The sequence below is a fragment of the Calypte anna genome, chromosome 28 (assembly GCF_003957555.1).
Source record: "Calypte anna isolate BGI_N300 chromosome 28, bCalAnn1_v1.p, whole genome shotgun sequence".
In the NCBI taxonomy this organism is placed as follows: Eukaryota; Metazoa; Chordata; class Aves; order Apodiformes; family Trochilidae; genus Calypte; species Calypte anna.
Genome location: NC_044273.1, coordinates 917,685 through 934,233, shown reverse-complemented (window position 1 = coordinate 934,233; position 16,549 = coordinate 917,685). Strand labels below are relative to the sequence as shown.

General features: G+C 43.4%; 1 protein-coding gene across 6 annotated transcripts in view; it reads right to left on the bottom strand.

Annotated features, from left to right (window-relative positions):
- Positions 1-16,549, bottom strand: part of DOT1L (DOT1 like histone lysine methyltransferase) — a 75,435-nt gene that overhangs the window by 30,503 nt on the left and 28,383 nt on the right. For all 6 annotated transcript variants that reach the window (XR_003988640.1, XM_030466529.1, XM_030466524.1 and 3 more), the window contains exons 7-10: positions 15,851-15,913; positions 7,634-7,689; positions 4,630-4,709; positions 3,324-3,392 (exon numbers count right to left, since the gene is read on the bottom strand). Coding sequence is in view for 5 of the 6 variants with exons in the window: in XM_030466529.1 (XP_030322389.1) it covers positions 3,324-3,392; positions 4,630-4,709; positions 7,634-7,689; positions 15,851-15,913 (268 nt within the window). In the remaining variant the exon portion in view is untranslated. The remainder of the gene's footprint in view (positions 1-3,323; positions 3,393-4,629; positions 4,710-7,633; positions 7,690-15,850; positions 15,914-16,549) is intronic.

Below are 16,549 nucleotides of genomic sequence, written 5' to 3'. Positions count from 1 at the left end.
TAAAAAGAAATTTCTTACTCTCTTGCTAAGTGCACTCTACAGAAACCACTGAAAGATCTACCTTTCATTTCTTCAGAGTCAGTCAGAGTAAAATTGTGCCAGTGCAAGCTTTTAACAAACAGAACCTCCCCTTGTCTCAGAGACATTTTTTACAAAGAACTCAGCAACAACACATCTGTAGCAACAGGCAGGATTTAATTAGGTAGAACCAGTAACAGCACATCATTACATCCAACCCATGTAAACTGTAGCTACACTATATTTGGACTGGGGACAAACATGTTTTATATTTGTTTTCTTGCCTGTATTTGTTTTGTTCCCTAGAATTAATAGGTCTAGGATGTGTTAAAGCATTTCCATAACCACTGAGCACTGAGTGGCATGACTGCAGAAAAAACTGTAACACACTTCTAATTAAATAGAAAATTATCCAGAAAAGTCAAAAAGCAAGGTTTGGGATTCAGCAACTTCAACCACTATTTTAACCACATTTTAATACTTGTTTTGGTTTGTCCCAACTCTTTCCACATTTCCATTTCTTTCTCCAGATGGAACTACTAAGGACAGAAATGGCACTGAGAAAAAAGGGCTGCCTGTTGTTTAGGGTTTTATCTTTTCCACTATATATTTTTAATTATTTAACTGTTCATACTTCAGATCAAAATGTGAGATAGACAGGCAAGCCAAGTGACTCCAATCATACTCAGGCACAAAAAAAAAACCAAACCCACTGAATAAAAATACAATGAAAACCCTTGCAGGGCAGCAGCACAGCGGAGAGGAATCATCTCCCACATGTGAAGGACACTGCTCACATCTGATGGCACGAGCTCCAAGGGGATGACATTTTCCCTGGAAGTGTCACTCAGAACATGCCATTGGCAAGGACTGGCTTGAGAGCAGCCCTGAGGAAAAGGACTTGGGGGGTTCTGGTGGTGGAGAAGTTCAACGTGAGCCACCCGTGTACTGGGCTGCATCAGAAGTGTGGGCAGCAGGGAGAGGGAGGGGATTCTCATGGGACCCCACCTGGAGTCCTGTGTCCAGTTCTGGAGCCCCTGCCACAGGAGGGACATGGACACACTGGAGAGTGTCCAGAGAAGGGCCAGGAGGATGCTCAGAGGGATGGAGCACCTCTGCTGGGAAGACACTGAGAGAGTTGGGGTTGTTCAGTCTGCAGAGGAGAAGGCTCTGAGGAGACCACATTGGAGCCTTCCAGTGTCTGAAGGGGCTACAAGAAAGCTGGGGAGGGACTTTTTGGGATGTCAGAGAGAGATAGGACATGGGGGAATGGATTCAAACTAGAGGAGGGAGATTTAAATTGGATGTTAGGAAGAAGTTCTTCACCATGACGGAGGTGAGACCCTGGCACAGGCTGCCCAGAGCGGTGGTGGAAGCCCCATCCATCCCTGGAAGTTTTTAAGGCCAGGTTGGATGGGGCCCTGAGCAACCTGAGCTGTGGGAGGTGTCCCTGCCCATGGCAGGGGGCTGGAACTGGATGATCTTAAAGGTCCCTTCCAACCCTGACAATTCTACAATTCTATGACTAAGATTGGAACAAGTCCCAGGCCTAATACATCCCATGGGTGTTCATCTGATATTGCTATTTCCCAAATACAAATATGGCCACAGAATGGGATTAAGACCTAAAATTTATTCCCACAATTTTCTCCTCTCTGCAGTGTACAAAGGTAATTTTCTTTCAGGATCTCTTATCCAAATCTCTGAGTTTACTGTTAGTGGAAACTATTATCTATTCTGATGCTAAGCAATCACATTCACCCAAATCTTAATTAGCTATCTCTATAATATTCTAACTAACATTAAGCAGTAAATAACAGCATTTTATATGGAAAACTTAGAATTCTAGAAAACATGCCAAATTAAGCCATACTGGGGTGAAAGCTGAAATAGGATAAAGAATTAGCTGAATTCATAGCTATAACCAGGGCTTTTATTAGGTGACAAAGCTGATACACCCTGGTCACTTTGCCTCCAGCCATGTTTTTAATAACTGCAGCCTCCCAAACCTAGCAAAGAGAGAGATAACAAAATGGGACTTAAGAGGGGGGAAAAAAGTGCATTTATGTAGGCAGTTCTCCTAATTGAAACCTCAGAAGTGCCTTCTTGTATTTTATCTAGTGTGGTGTAGAAGAGGCTTTACTTAGGCACCCTTTGTCTATTAGCAAACTGACAGACTGAGCTCACCTCTCTGGAGGTTTGAGGATTTCCAGGAATACCATTCTCCCTTTTTTCCCCTTTTATTTTCAAGTATAATGTCTACAAAGGATTGGCAAGGCATGGCTGAGTGCTTACTAAAGGTTCAGATGCCACAGGAAAGGTTATCAAACGGGAAGGAAAAGGGCAGTTTGGGGTGTCTGATGCACAGGACATTCACAACAATAAAAGCTCAGTAAAAATAACTCCCAATGGCACAATTTCAGTGAAATTACTGGGCTTGAAAAGCAGTTTACCAGGAGTGTCAGGTCAAAACCAGAACACACAGCTTGAGCTTTCTAACTCAGTGTGTTACTTGCCATGTTTGCACAAGGAGGGGGACAAAGTGTATTTTAAATTTCAGGAATGTTTTGCACTGGACACAGTAAATATGTAGAAAACCCAGCTTGGCTCATTCCTCTGCTTGAAAAATGTCCACAATAAAAACTGAAAAAAAGCTCAAAAGCAAACCCAACACCACAGAGTGTTAGGAATCTCAAAACCTCACGAAACTGCAGCTCGCATCCTTGAAAAGGACAATACTGGCAAACCCCAGGTCTCCTGTGCTCAGAAGAAAAGCACAAAACTCTGCTGGCAATGAAAGAGAAACAGCAACTGGGTGTGGATGGGATGGGTCCATTTGATCAGTTTACAGCACAGGAGACAGGGCATTCAAAATTGAACATTTCAGCTTCTAAGCCTTACAAATCCTGACTGGGGGGGATTTCCCTGCCCAAATCTAGCCTGGGTGTAAGGAAACTGTGTGCAAGTCAGTCACTGCAGCTCTCTGCAGTTAAAGAAATTAATCATCCTTGAAACACCTTATTTCTCTTCAACTCCAACACACCCTCAGCCAAGGAAACACTGACATTAAAGACATCTGAACACAGCAGGGTGAACCCCATAAACAGTGTCTGTTTGTTCTAGTGATGGGTGGGATTTTCTGTGTGTTTGATTTAAATGGATGTTGCTTGGGCATGGATGCTATCATGTAACAGGATTTTTTACTTACTTACACAACTCTTTAAAAACAACAAACCCCCACTCCCAACATGTTCAGAGAAGGAATAGAGCATAATTGTAATGAACAATAAAAAGGGCAATCATACCACTCAAGTTTCGACTGTTAATTCTAAAATTTAGAGGTGCAAAAGGTTTTGAGGACACAATTCTCCCACCTGGAAAAAGAACACAAAAAAAAGAAAGAAAAAAAGAAAAAGGCAAATTCAGCATAACCCAAAGATCAGCCCTAATAAAGCTATCATTTGTGTATCATTTAAAAAAAAAAAAAGAATTATTTAAAGCTCATTCTGACAGCATCCAAGAAAGTCAATCTGTCCCAACAGCTAGCTAGGAGGTGACACCTCAAGGATCACTTTAAGATGACTGATCTTAAACACTTCAAAAAAAAGAGTACATTAATTCTCAGTGGCAATCCATAGAAATTTCTAATTAGGAAAACCTCTGCCTCATTCCTACCTGGTGCCTTTTATACACAAACCCCCCCAAAGCCTTTTTAAAGGGACCCTGATCTCCATTTCACAGCAATTTGCAGTCATTCAGTCCAAGGCACAGAGCCCAAGCACCCTCTGGGAGGAGAAGCAAGGTTTCTCCATTTTGCCCCCACATTGCCCCTTCTCTCAAGCCACCATTAAGCAAACAAAAGTTTGTTTTTTTTCTGAAAAGAGACCAGCTACTAGAATTAAAAGCAGCTTAAATTCAAGGGGTTTATGGTTTACAGCAGAACCCAAAACTCACATTATTTACTTTAGAACAAAGCAATGGGAAGCCACAGCTGCTTTTGTTCATGCCATACATTTTTCTTTTTAGAAATATGTACTTTTGGAATTTCTGCCACAACTAAATAAAATTGTTACTTGTCCAAGATGAAAGAAAAAAGACACCCTGGGTGTGTAGGGCAGCAGTGGGGTCACTGGTGTCTGCAATGCAGCTTCTCAAGCAGCACGCAAGACACCCAGTGACAGTGTCCCCAGTTTAATACTTATTTATTAATTAATACCCAGTACTAAATGTAACAAATTTAAACTGGAGATCCCAGTAACTGAATTCAGTATCCCAATTCCCTCTCTTACAGAAACTGGATGTCCAAAGCCATGTCCCTGCAGTCAGGAAGCTCTGCAGCCTTGGCCTTTGCCTGGTTTGTTGGCTCCCTCCATGGGTAAAACAGGACCAGAAATTCCTCCCACCCCAGCAGAGTCCCCACCTGCAGAGCTACCCCCAAGTTATCAGAGTCCTTAATAAGATAGGAAATAAAAAGCCCAAGAAATACCCCTTGTGGTACAGATACTCCCAAGGCAGAGAATGAACCCCACCAACCTGATGGCTCCAATCCCACCCCCCATCCCCCCAGTGAGCAGGAATCCAATGGGAAAGGGTTGGAGTTGGCTTTGTTACCTTCCTTCATGTTGGCAAATCTCTCCTTCAGTTGGTGATCCACCTCAGGACCAAAGGCAAAATTATTCACAAAGATAACACTGTAAGATAATGGCCCAGTTAATGAAGAGGGACAGGCAAATGGCACCCAAGTACAGACACCCACCTACACCCCAACCACAAGGCAGGCACAACCTTTACAGTCACAGAACTGAAAGCCCTGCTTGTCCCTGCCCGTGCAGCTCCTTCCAGCAAACAAAATTCTTTCTTCTTGCATAGTGACACAAAACATCACCTCCTCATCTTCAGCATCCACAGACACTGCCCACATAATCACATTTTAACAATCTTTTAAGGTATTTTGCTCTGGCAGTTCCTCTTGGCACAGAGCTGAGGTTTGCACCCTAAGTTTCAACATTAAATAATGAACAAAATGTCTTTACCCCTCTGCCATGGTGAGACCAAACACCAACACAGCAACTACCAACACACAGCAGGTCAATCCCCCCATGAGAAGCAAAACTCCATCACATACAGATACAATTTATGCCCTTATTTCTTCATATGCATGTTAAATATTACAGCAAATTATCAACATATATTTGTTCTTCTAGCTCTAAATTCCCCTGTAATGCAAAAAGACAGCTGACATCTCTTGGGTTTTCCCTGACATAAACCCAGCATTTCACCCTAACCCACAACAGAGGATTTGCATCTTTCTTTCTGGGTTAGGAAATCCAATAAGGGGGCTTTGTTCCAGGAAAAAAAAAAAACAAAAAAAACAACAGTCATATGGAAACAAAGAAACCTGCACATAGGCAGGATCACAAAACTGATGAAAATGTTAACATGTCACAGTTTAAAAAAGAAATATTCCTTCATTTTCAACAGCCTGGGCCAGGTCTGATTGTCCCTGGTGCTCATTTCCCACCAGCTTGCAACAAGAATCCTCAACATCTCCTGGAAGCTGCTGAGCACCCTGCACACAGAAACTGTGAAAGCTGCTCTGGTGTATTGTTCCAACATGAAGAACTGATTTCTGTGCAAGAGGTCTGTTTGAAAACTCCCCTCCTAGTGCCTCCACACATGAAACATGTTCAACGAGGACACTGAGTTTAAGAGCAGCAGCCAAAGCTATTAAAACCACAGATGAAAAAAATGTTTATACACCAAGAAAAAAAAAAATAGTTATTCTTGCTACGCCTTGCTCTTGGAAATTTGGGAAACCCTGCCTGGCAAGTAAGGCTAGCAGGGGTTTCTTCTTCCTCCTCCTTCTCACCACGTGCCAAAAAAGAGGCCTTGCAAACAGCCAAGCACATTAATGGGACGAGAAAACATCCAGGAAAGGAAAAAGCCAGAGCCTGCCAGATCCAAATAATTTCAGTGTTCGTTCTGGCACAACATTCTGCATGCACATGACAGAAGCAGAGGAGCCCCCAGCCCCCAGCTTGCTGCCAGCATCTCCTGCTCAGCCACAAGAAGTTCTAAAGGGGGACACTGAGTGCTGCCCCCTCAGCACTGAGCCACAGGGCAGAGCCTGACCACCCCTCTATGCTCAGGGCAGGGGTGACACTCAGAATTCTTTCCCTTCTAAGATGGGATGGCTCCAAACTGAATTCCTCAGACCACAGGAAAGCTGAGGTGGGCTTTCCAGCAGAGAGGAGAGAAACAGGACAAGGGGTAATGGTCTGAAGCAGAAAGAGGGTTGATTTCTTTTCAATATCAGGAAAAGAAGATCTTCACCACGAGGGTAGTGAGGTACTGGAATAGGTTGCTCAGGGAGGTTGTTGATGCCCCTTCCCTGGCAGTGGTGAAGGTCAGGCTGGATGAAGCCTTCTGCAGCCTGGGCTGGTGGGAGGTGGCCCTGGCCATGCAAAGGGCTTGGATCTTAAAGGTCCCTTCCAACCCAGAGCATCCTGTGCCTATCTGCAGTCTCATTAGACAGAGCAGACACTGAACAGTTGGCACACTCGGAACAAACAACAATTGTGAGCAAAAAACTGACTTCTTTTTGAATGTCTGTATCAAGAAAGCAAGGTGGCTGTGGAGCAGGAGTCATCCAATTAGCTGCACACCATACAAAATCAGCATTTCTGCATGCAGTTAAGATGTACTTCAGCTAAAAATCAAATAAATAAAGTGATTTGTTCCAACAAAAGCAGCACAGATGGCAGAGGAGTGTGCATGTGGAATAGCAAGCAACAAATCAAAACCCTGCTATGCTGCAAGACTGGGATAAGTCTGTCCACAAATGAAAAGGCACCTTCAGAAGTTTAACTGAGGTCCATAATAATGCAAAAGTCATCAGCTTGGCAGATGCTTTCTTGATGGCATAGTCTTAAAACAGTTTCTTGGGAGCAATCCATAAATTGCCAAGATGCTGATGACTTTCAAAGAGCCTCTTTAAGGACAGTCTTCCATCCCCCAACATCAGAGAGTGGCCCAAAGGGTCATAAAAAACCCAGACTTTTCCTTCTGTCCATAAGGCTGAAAGAATACAAAGCTTTTAAAAGTACAGAAGAATATTTTACTCTCTCCTTGCTACCATCAAGAAGGAGTGTAATCCTCTGTACAGATCTTCACAGAAATAAATCTTAAAGACAATCAGCTTAAAATGAATTCCCAGTTTAAGTTGGAATAGACTCTCTTGGGTCTTTTTTTTTTTTTTTTTTTATGAAAAGTGAGCTTAGCTGTATGCACCAACAGCCAAGATAAAAAGTGTTTTGCCAAAATGACTGATACAAACTGGAGGGATACACAAAACAACCAGAGGTTTACCCTTCTCTGTGTAATCAGAATTTATCTTGGATACACTCTTGAATGTAACAGCATTGGACATACATTTAAACCCATTCTTCTAGTCAGAAAACAGGATCTAAAGTGGCCAGTAGAAAAGTTGGCAAACAGACTTTTGGTATTTGCTATGGAAATTCTATATAAAAAGCTGGCCAGCCTCCCAATTTCCACTATACAATTTCCCAAATATTCAGTTCATATAAAGCAGCATTCAATTGCTGTACTGTACCTTGTGTTTGCAATTCTCTCTCTCCATTCTTCTGAGAGGAAGTCACCTCTTTCCAGCTTAAAGAAAAAGAACACATAAACACACAAGAGTTAACCTTGTTCCTTTCTGCTCCATATCCCTTTTCCTTTAGATGCTTTACCAGCTCAGTGATAATGACTACAAATAGGGCCACATCATCAAAAAGTCAGGATTGTTCAGCCTGGAAAAGAGAAGGCTCCAGAGAGACCATAAAGCACCTTCCAGTCCCTGAGGGGGCTCCAGGAAAGCTGGGGAGGGGCTTTGGACAGGGGCCTGTAGTGACAGGATGAGGGTGATGGCTTTGAATTGGAAGAGGGGAGATTTAGTTTGGACATTAGAAAGAAATTCTTTGGGGTGAGGGTGCTGAGCCCCAGGGTGCCCCCAGAAGCTGTGGCTGCCCCATCCCTGGCAGTGTTGAAGGTTGGATGGGGCTTGGAGCACCCTGGGCTGGGGGAGGTGTCCCTGCCCATGGCAGGGGAGTTCAAACTAGATAATCTTTATGGCTCCTTCCAATCCAAACCATTCTTTGATTCCATCAAGTCTTTAGGAAATTATGAGGAGATGAAGCAGGCAGAGTTCAGCCCATTCCTTGGATTCCATGGAGACCCAGCCATGCTGTACAGCACCTCTACCAGAGGCAACCACTGAATGTCACCTCAAGTCCTTGTTACCCTCTGTGGTTTGCTCAGCCCTACTCAGCAAGGGAGGAACTGAAGCAAAGAGATTCAGCACTTGCCAAAAAAAGAAAAAAAAAAAAAAAGAAAAAAAAAAAGCTGGTAATTCAGGCTCTTGCTGCAACAGACAGACAAGCATCTGATTTTTCAATGGTGCTAAATATAAATCTTGAATGCTTCTAAAACTATCAAGTTAGAAATCAAGTCACATAAAGGCATAGTTTGAAAACAATTCCAGTTGTGACTTCAATGTCAATGTTCCCTTGCTGATGAAACCACCTCAAGTCCCAGGTTAATACCCATAATTACACAGCTTTGCCACAGATCAGTGTTTCCTCACTCATGCTTTTGAAATGAGTGAATCTATGGACCATGTTGTTTTGCTGTGCCACAAGTAAGACAGAAGGAAGGCTGGGGGAGGGAGATAGGAGGAGCAAAAAAAAAAAAAAAAAAAAATTGATTATATAATTAATGATGGTGACACACTTTGAAGGGCAAGTAAGCTGCTGGCTTGTATCAGAACCTCAGGAACATCAAAGCAATGGCAGTGACTGCTCAGCAGCTTTCTTCTGCATATATATCCCTTTGTATGGAAAGAAAAGAGCATTTCACATGCCAGCACTTACTCCCAGTTAGTGACAACTCAAACACAAGTGTCTGCACTGCAATGCAGACACACTCAAGCTATTTCCAGTCCTCACTAAGCCAAGCCAAGAAGCCTGTCCCAGAGAAGCACCAGAGCCTGGTGTCCTCCCCTGGAGTTTTCTCAGCAGTGCAGCAGGAAGAAAAAATAGAAAACCCCACATCCAAATGCCCTACTGCTACATACTGTGCAAGAGAGCTGAGAAAAGCAAATGTGAAGGGTTCTTCAAGAGCTTTGGAAAGAGTCTTATGTATTAGAAACTAACGTGCTGAAAACTGCAGGTTAGAAGGACTCAAGTAAGTCAGAACTAACTCGTCTACCAAACAGCTGGGCTGAAATAAGATTTTAAAACAGAATTACTACCTGTGTTTTCACACCTGTGGGCAGAGGTGAATGCTTTGATAGCCCCTCTACAGTAACAACAAAGTGTATGTTGGGGACTGAACTCTGAAAGGCACAACCTAACAACATGAAGTAGAAACTCAATGCAGCATCAGAACAGTTCTCAGTACTGAGTTTCTCTCTCCTCATAAAAAGAAACATTTTTTATTGAGATTTACATGTCCTGTTTGTGACTGGATCTAGATCTCTAGATTAATCTCTAGAATATTTCTGAGAGATAATTTTGTCTCCAAGTTTTATTTGTTCTTGTACTTAATAGTTTCATCATTGAGTAACCAAGACACAATAAAGAAAACCCAAAGGCAAGACAAGTATATTTTATAATAGATTCTGTTTATATCACAGTCCTCCACACCACTGAGCTTCTCATGTGTACAGAAGGTTTTCATACACTAACAAGGAGAAAGAAAAATATGGGAGAAATAAAGCAGGATGATTATAAAGCCATGGTCTAGCAAGAGAACAAAGAGCAAGCAGAACATAAAACTATTTGGAAATACTAAGCTTATATATAAAGGTCTTGAAATCTAACCTAAGGTTGTTACACTTCACTTGGGTCTGGTTACACCATATGTCTGTCCTGCCTGGGTAATTAGGAAGAGCAGGGTTAGGATCAGAATCTGCACTTTAACTGGGATCTAACACATGGAGGCTGAGCAGACTTTTCCTCCCCCATCTACTCCTGGAAGACACAGCCACGTTACCATTCAAATGAACCACAGCCCTCTTTAAACCTATTTTTGTATTGTAATGCTATCCTGGCCCATTCTAAGCCAACAGTTGAGGGGAAAATCTCACCAGGAAAAGTACTGGAGTACAGAAATAACCAGATGGTCAATTGTGGCTGGGAGAAAATTGGTTATTTTTTCTTCTCTGGAAGCAAGGCAGTGATTCCTGGAGCAGTGCTCTGCTAAACCATTCAAAACAGAGCCCAAAAGCTACCTGCCTGACTACTCCCTGCAACCACCTCCTGTACTGGGGGAGCAGTGACCAATAAATGATGGCCTAAAAGGAAGCAAGCAGGACCTTTCCACTCAGCTGGCACTGGGAAATCCAACAAAATCCCCCCCAAATCCCAGTCACCTCTGCTTTATAATAATTTTGAAAGCAAAAAAAGAACTGGTAAGGAAATTCCAGCTTACAGGAACTGCAGTATCTGGACCAGTAGGACATGGTCCATTCTAGTCATGGAGGGAGAAGGTGGGATGCCTGTGCAGAGCAGCAGTGACAGCTCCAGGGATGCACTTCAATCTCTTCCCATCAGTGTCCCCACCCCCATTGTGTTTCTCCTCTCTCTGGGAAACTTAATCTCCTTAGTGAATAATGAATGGAAGGGACCATCTGTAATGCAGATATTTTCATCTGATTAGACAATGCAGGAGACCTGCTTTATCTAAAAGGATAATTAGCTCAGTGAAATCCTCTTCAGAGAGATGCCAGCTTGCATTGTTTCTAAATTTAGAAGCCAAAACAGGGCTTTATTCAGGTTTTTTCAAATAGATAAATTTGCCCTACAGAGACTGCAGAAATACACTCAATCCCTTCTGATTCCTGCAACTCTTCCTGTAACTTGAAGCCAACTGGCAGGTCACCCCCCAGGGAAGCAACAAGAGGGGCTCCCCAGTGCCTGGGGGTTCATCAGCAACAGCTCCTGAAGGTCAAAACCCCCCCTGCCCTGGAGCAGGGTTGAGTTCTCACCCCAGAGCTGGGCTGGGAGTCTCTGGTCTGGCTCTGTTTGATCAACTCCACACAGCCATAAATTCACACAGAGAATACCTCATTCCAGCAGCCTCTGTGCAAGCACTTGGCTCACAAAACCCAGTCATTTCTGCCTGGAAAAGTACACATGGTTATTTTTAGGTTCCTGTTCTTTTCAAAAATAACTGGAGGCACGAATCCAGACCTCCAAAATGTGGCATCATTTCAAAGCCACAGGGGACGTTTGGAGGGCTTTTCAAATACCAAAACATTGAGTTTCCCGCTGAAATGAGGCCTTCAAAAATATCTGGGACAATCAGATACCTTAGCCCTGTCCCCAGCTCCAGTGTTCTGCTCAGCAATGCAAGCTTTTAAGGATGGGTGATGCCAGTTATCCCCTCAAACCAGAAACTGGTATCAGGCAACAAGAGACACTGAAACTCCTAAACAAATCCCTCTGCTTCTGCCCTGAGCAGAGGCTTCCAGGAACACAACCCAGACAGGGCACCCTAAATTCAGAGCAAGACTGCAGGCTGACAGATCCCAGGCTTATACTGATTTATGTGCAGTGCAAATCACCTCTAATCCACAGGGTGGACCATGGAGCATCATCATTAGAAGCTCCTGGGGTCTCCTCTGAGCACCTCTGTGTCAGAGATGTCCATCCAGCCTCAATCCCAGGCTCTAGCAATGCTGACCTGTGTGCTCCTGTAATTATTTTGAAGAGTTTCAGATGATTTCCACCTGCTGCCAGACCAAACTTTGTGCAACAAGGGAAGATATTCTGTTATAACAACCCTGAGTAAACAAAAAATAAATCACATCCTTGCCTTCAGTAGAAATCCAATGTGTGACTGCAGCTACCACCAACTTCACTTGCAGAGATGTACTCTGATCTATGACTGGCAGAATACTTTCCCCTAGTAGAAGAGTACAACAGGTAGTAGGCACTGAGGACACACTGAAAACTTTCTTCAAGGGTACTCTGGGAAGAACACTTAAGCACTTAAGCTACGTGGCAATCTCAGCACTGTGCCCTAGATACCTGGAGATGGCTCTGATTTTGAGGCCACATGAGGATATTTAGAGTTAGAAACCATGAAAACCCATCTGCCTCTTAATTGCAAGGCTGCCTTTTAATTGGATGACTGCACATGTGCAGAAATTCCCCCAGAAAGACTCTCTAATTATCTAGGCCTAATGACCTTAGAGAAGTTTCCCATTTCCTTCAGACACAAGTTTTCTTGAAAAGAATGCAGTTCAGCTAATCTTGGAAACTTCTGAGTTCCATGGGAAGACAAAGGAGAAGATAAAAGGAGCTGAAACAACGTGAGATGTGCTGGAAGTAGGACACATTCTAGTTCAAAAAGCCAAAGCAGCTGATGATGATGAAAAAAAGAAGAGTTTTGTCTCTGAATGCAGAAGACTGGCAAAGAATGTGATTATCCCCAACAGATTAGGAATTAGGCATCACGGAAGCTGAGGAGCAAAAGAATCTAAACAACCATAGCACAGGGATGTAAATATTTATAGCCAGTTGAAACATACAGTTGAATATAAATACCAAGAAAGATTTTTATCAGAAAGTGTTACTCTCTTGGGGTTGCTTTGGTTTTTTTCCATGAGACTGAGCAGCATGGCATTTGAAATGAAACTCAGTTCATTTAGCAGGATTATGAGATGCTATTAGCTACAGTGGCTGGAGATCAGGAGACTTACAAGCTGATGTATGAGCACCCTTTCCCCTCTCCTCTCATGCCCCAAATGGATCTTCCCACCCTAAAGCTGCAGCCATGAACCCTTACAGGCAGCTGGAGCACTGCAGAAGCTTTCAGCATCCAGCATTCCTCAGGACACTTTGCCACCAGCTACTGGAGAAGTTTAATGTGCAGTTAGTACTGAAAAATGTGTACATATGTGACTGCCTATTTTGTATGGAACCATTTCTCAACAAGCTTCTTTTTCTACAGTTTCAGACAAAGTAGAACAGGCAATCAGGGTTTATTTTAAATATTTTCACAGGACCTTGCTCTTCAGAATTCAGAACTTCCAGGAGTAATGAGAATATTCTGGTGGGCAAGGCAAGGAGTGAATCTGATAGTCACAAATCTGGTAAGGACAAGCAACCAAAAGCACCAAAGCACTGTTGGCTAAAACACAGGACTTCAGACAAGCAGCAAATGACTTTTCAGTGAGAAATCAAAAATCCATTTGGAGTGGAAACCTACAATTACACTAGGCTGTTAAATAAAAAAAAGTACCCACAACCCTGCAGGCCCAGCTCCAGGATTTCTAGCTGCCTCATGTACCACAGTTTTTACTTTTACAGCAAGGCAGCTGTTACATGCATGAAGTCAAAACCACCATCCCCATTATTCAGACAAAGCTGCAGGTGGGATCTGAGACTTCCTCCCACTGAACTTCTGCCAAGCTTTCCTCCTCCAACACTTCATTCTTCTCAAAATATTTGTTTTTCATATGATTGCCTAAAACATTCGAGTGGAATTCACAAGTTAAGCTCTGCTAATGACAGCCTATCTCACTTTCTGCTTATTTTGTCTCCAGCATTTGGATTTTTGGGACTCCACTGAGCATTCTGCAGGGACAAAGTTATTTTCCAGGAAGATAAAGACATCAGGTTCCTATTCCTGTGCACTGCCATGTCTTCTAGATGCATTAGGAGACAAGTTCCCTCTCTGCTCAACAGCAGTCACCTACAGAAGATGCTGCCTACAGAAAAGAAAAAAGTTTTGGCAAAAAAAATAAAAACAAGGAAAACAACAACAACAACAAAAAACACCAAAGCAAACAAAAAAATTAAATAAAACCAACACAACAAATGTAAGCCCAGGATGTTTGTGTGTCTAGATGCTAAAACACCATAATCTATCTTCAAGCATCACCATGACAAGGTGATAGGAAATCAACTCCCCTTAAGACAAGAAGTGCTGCAAGTGTTCAACTCTCCCCAGAAGAGCAGACTGCACACTTGAGAAAGAATTTCACTCCCAACACTTTTCAGAAAACAGAGCTCCAGAAGCCAAAGAACCTAGCAAAAAAGAAGTAGCTTTGTTTCAGTACAGTACCAGGCTCTGTCACTTGGAATGCACAATATGGAAATGCTCGCTGCCTACGGCAATCAATATGCTTTCAATATTTGAGTCCAAGTTCCTACCCTATTCTTGAAATTACCCAGCTCATAAGCAGAGTATCTTCAGTAACAATTCCTTTCATGTAATGCCAGCTGGGTGACACAATGGAAAAATGCCATATGGCCACTTCATGAAAAGTAAAGCACTCCCAGTGTTTCCACAGCAGGAAAGAGTTAGCAGCCTGATATCAATCCTGCTCCAAACCAGTCCCCCAGCAGGCCCACCATCCCTCTGCAGGAAATCACTCTACAGCAAAGCCATTTCAGGAAGAAAGTGCACAGAGGCAGGTGGCATTATCACCTTCTCCAGCCTGCTTCCAGAAGGGAGAGTTGTAGCATCCTTTGTTCCAAGATAAGCCCTCTGAAGAGCACGAGGTATCTCAGCAGAGACAGAAAAATGGGAAATAAAGGTTGGCCACTACCACCTGCCATTTGATCCCACACTGCTGGAATGCTGAAAGCCATGTGGTTCAAACCATCCCAGGAAACTAGCAAAAATGGCTCTGTACAAAAGGAAAATGAAGTAGTTCCCCCAACACTTCCTCACACTTTGCCAGCTGCAACTTCTGAGCAGGAAAGTCACCAACTTCTCTGGGAACTGATGGAACAACCTTCTCCATCCATCCTCTTCCATGACCATAGGGAAGTGGGAGGAGGAACATAACTACATGGAGTTTCAAAACTCCCAGGAGGTTCCTATTGTTGCACAGTCATACACGTTTCCTCACTGGAAAGTGATTAACTAGGGACTGGGTTTTCTGAATGATATTTAAGAAAGGAGAGAAAAGGAAAAAGGGAAGGAATGACACAAGGTAGCACATGACTCTATCCATGCTCTGCACTAACATTACAAAGTGGAATGATCCACAATGATTAAGTGACATTTGGAGGAAGGGAAAAGCCATTTGAAGATGTGTCCCTAGCCCCAGGTAGAGAAGTGCCCTGTGACAACCCACTTACTCCTCCTGCCCTCACTCTACCTTCAGATAACCTAATTCCAATCCTTGACATTCCTGAGCCCATGCCCCTACCCCATACCTCCAGCCACAAACCATCAAGCCTGTTAATTGGTCCTGGAGTTTTCTGCTCTCATCTCACAGTGCTGGCATTCATCTAGAACTTCAGTGCCATGCATCCCTGTGTGCTGAAACCCCTGCCAGCCAGCCCATCCTCTCCACCCCCCATATTCCAGGTGACCACACCTTCATCTGCTTGCAGAACCAAAGCTTCAGCTTTTGTTTCAGAAACCCAAGGAGGAGCTGCCATTTTCAGCAGTCTACCCATTAGAAGCCCCACACCATGGAGAAAAGAGAGGGGAGAACAGAAGAAGTAAAAGAGATTTAATACAAATAGAAGACATGTGGCAGTTAAAATGACATTTTAGAGGAATAAACCTTCCAAGAGCTTCTGAAAAGACCTCAAAGTGCTCCAAATCACACCATACCATATGTCAAGCAAAGCAAAAAGAGGACCCTGGAAGGATGTCTTGGAAAACAGCATCCTTGGGATCAAGATAAAGCCAGGAACCCACTATGACCCACACTGCTGCTTGGCTGGTGAAAGGCTGAAGAGAACTTTGCAAATTCTGTACATCAGCATGGAAAATAGTTATTCAGCTGAATTTCACTCACTGTGTATTCTGCATGTTTTTTCCCATACCATTTCATCCACTTTCTGAACTCTCTGTCCATCGTCTAGAAGAGGGAGGAAAAAACAAAACCATTAGGACATCCCCTGGTACCAGTTACACTGCAGTAAAAGGAGGTGCTGCTGCTCTGACACTGCTCATTGACCCCCCCAAGACCTTTTGTGTGTTTGGGTGGATTAGGGTTTAACACTCAAAGGATAGGCAGGCAGACAACTATTGTAGTTCAGCTTCCTTAATAAAAAAATTTATTTCACCAGGGCCAAGTCAAAGCCAGCACCTTCTGTCCTCCCTTTCCATCAAAGTTACATGTTCTAAGCAAGGCAATCCAAACTGATGCTGCACAGCACTAAAAATGGCACAGCCTTAAGTAGCTCCTGTGTTGTGTCACATAATCCCCTTGGTGAGGAGGAGGCACTGAATGCAGGCAGACTGAGCCCAGGGAGGAAAGGAACACATGGGGTAAAGTCAGGTCTGGTGGGGTGAGTGAGAAAGCAGAAAGCAGCATGTAAAGCACTGCAGCAGCAAACAGGAGCTTTGCTCTTGACAGAACAGCCAGGAAAAATGCTTCAAACTGCATCTTGACAGACTGGGGCTGCAGAGGATGGAAGGCTGCTGCTCCCCAACCTGGCACCTGGCACCGTTTTTTCATCGCTCAAATATAGGAGAAAAGACCCAAAAATCC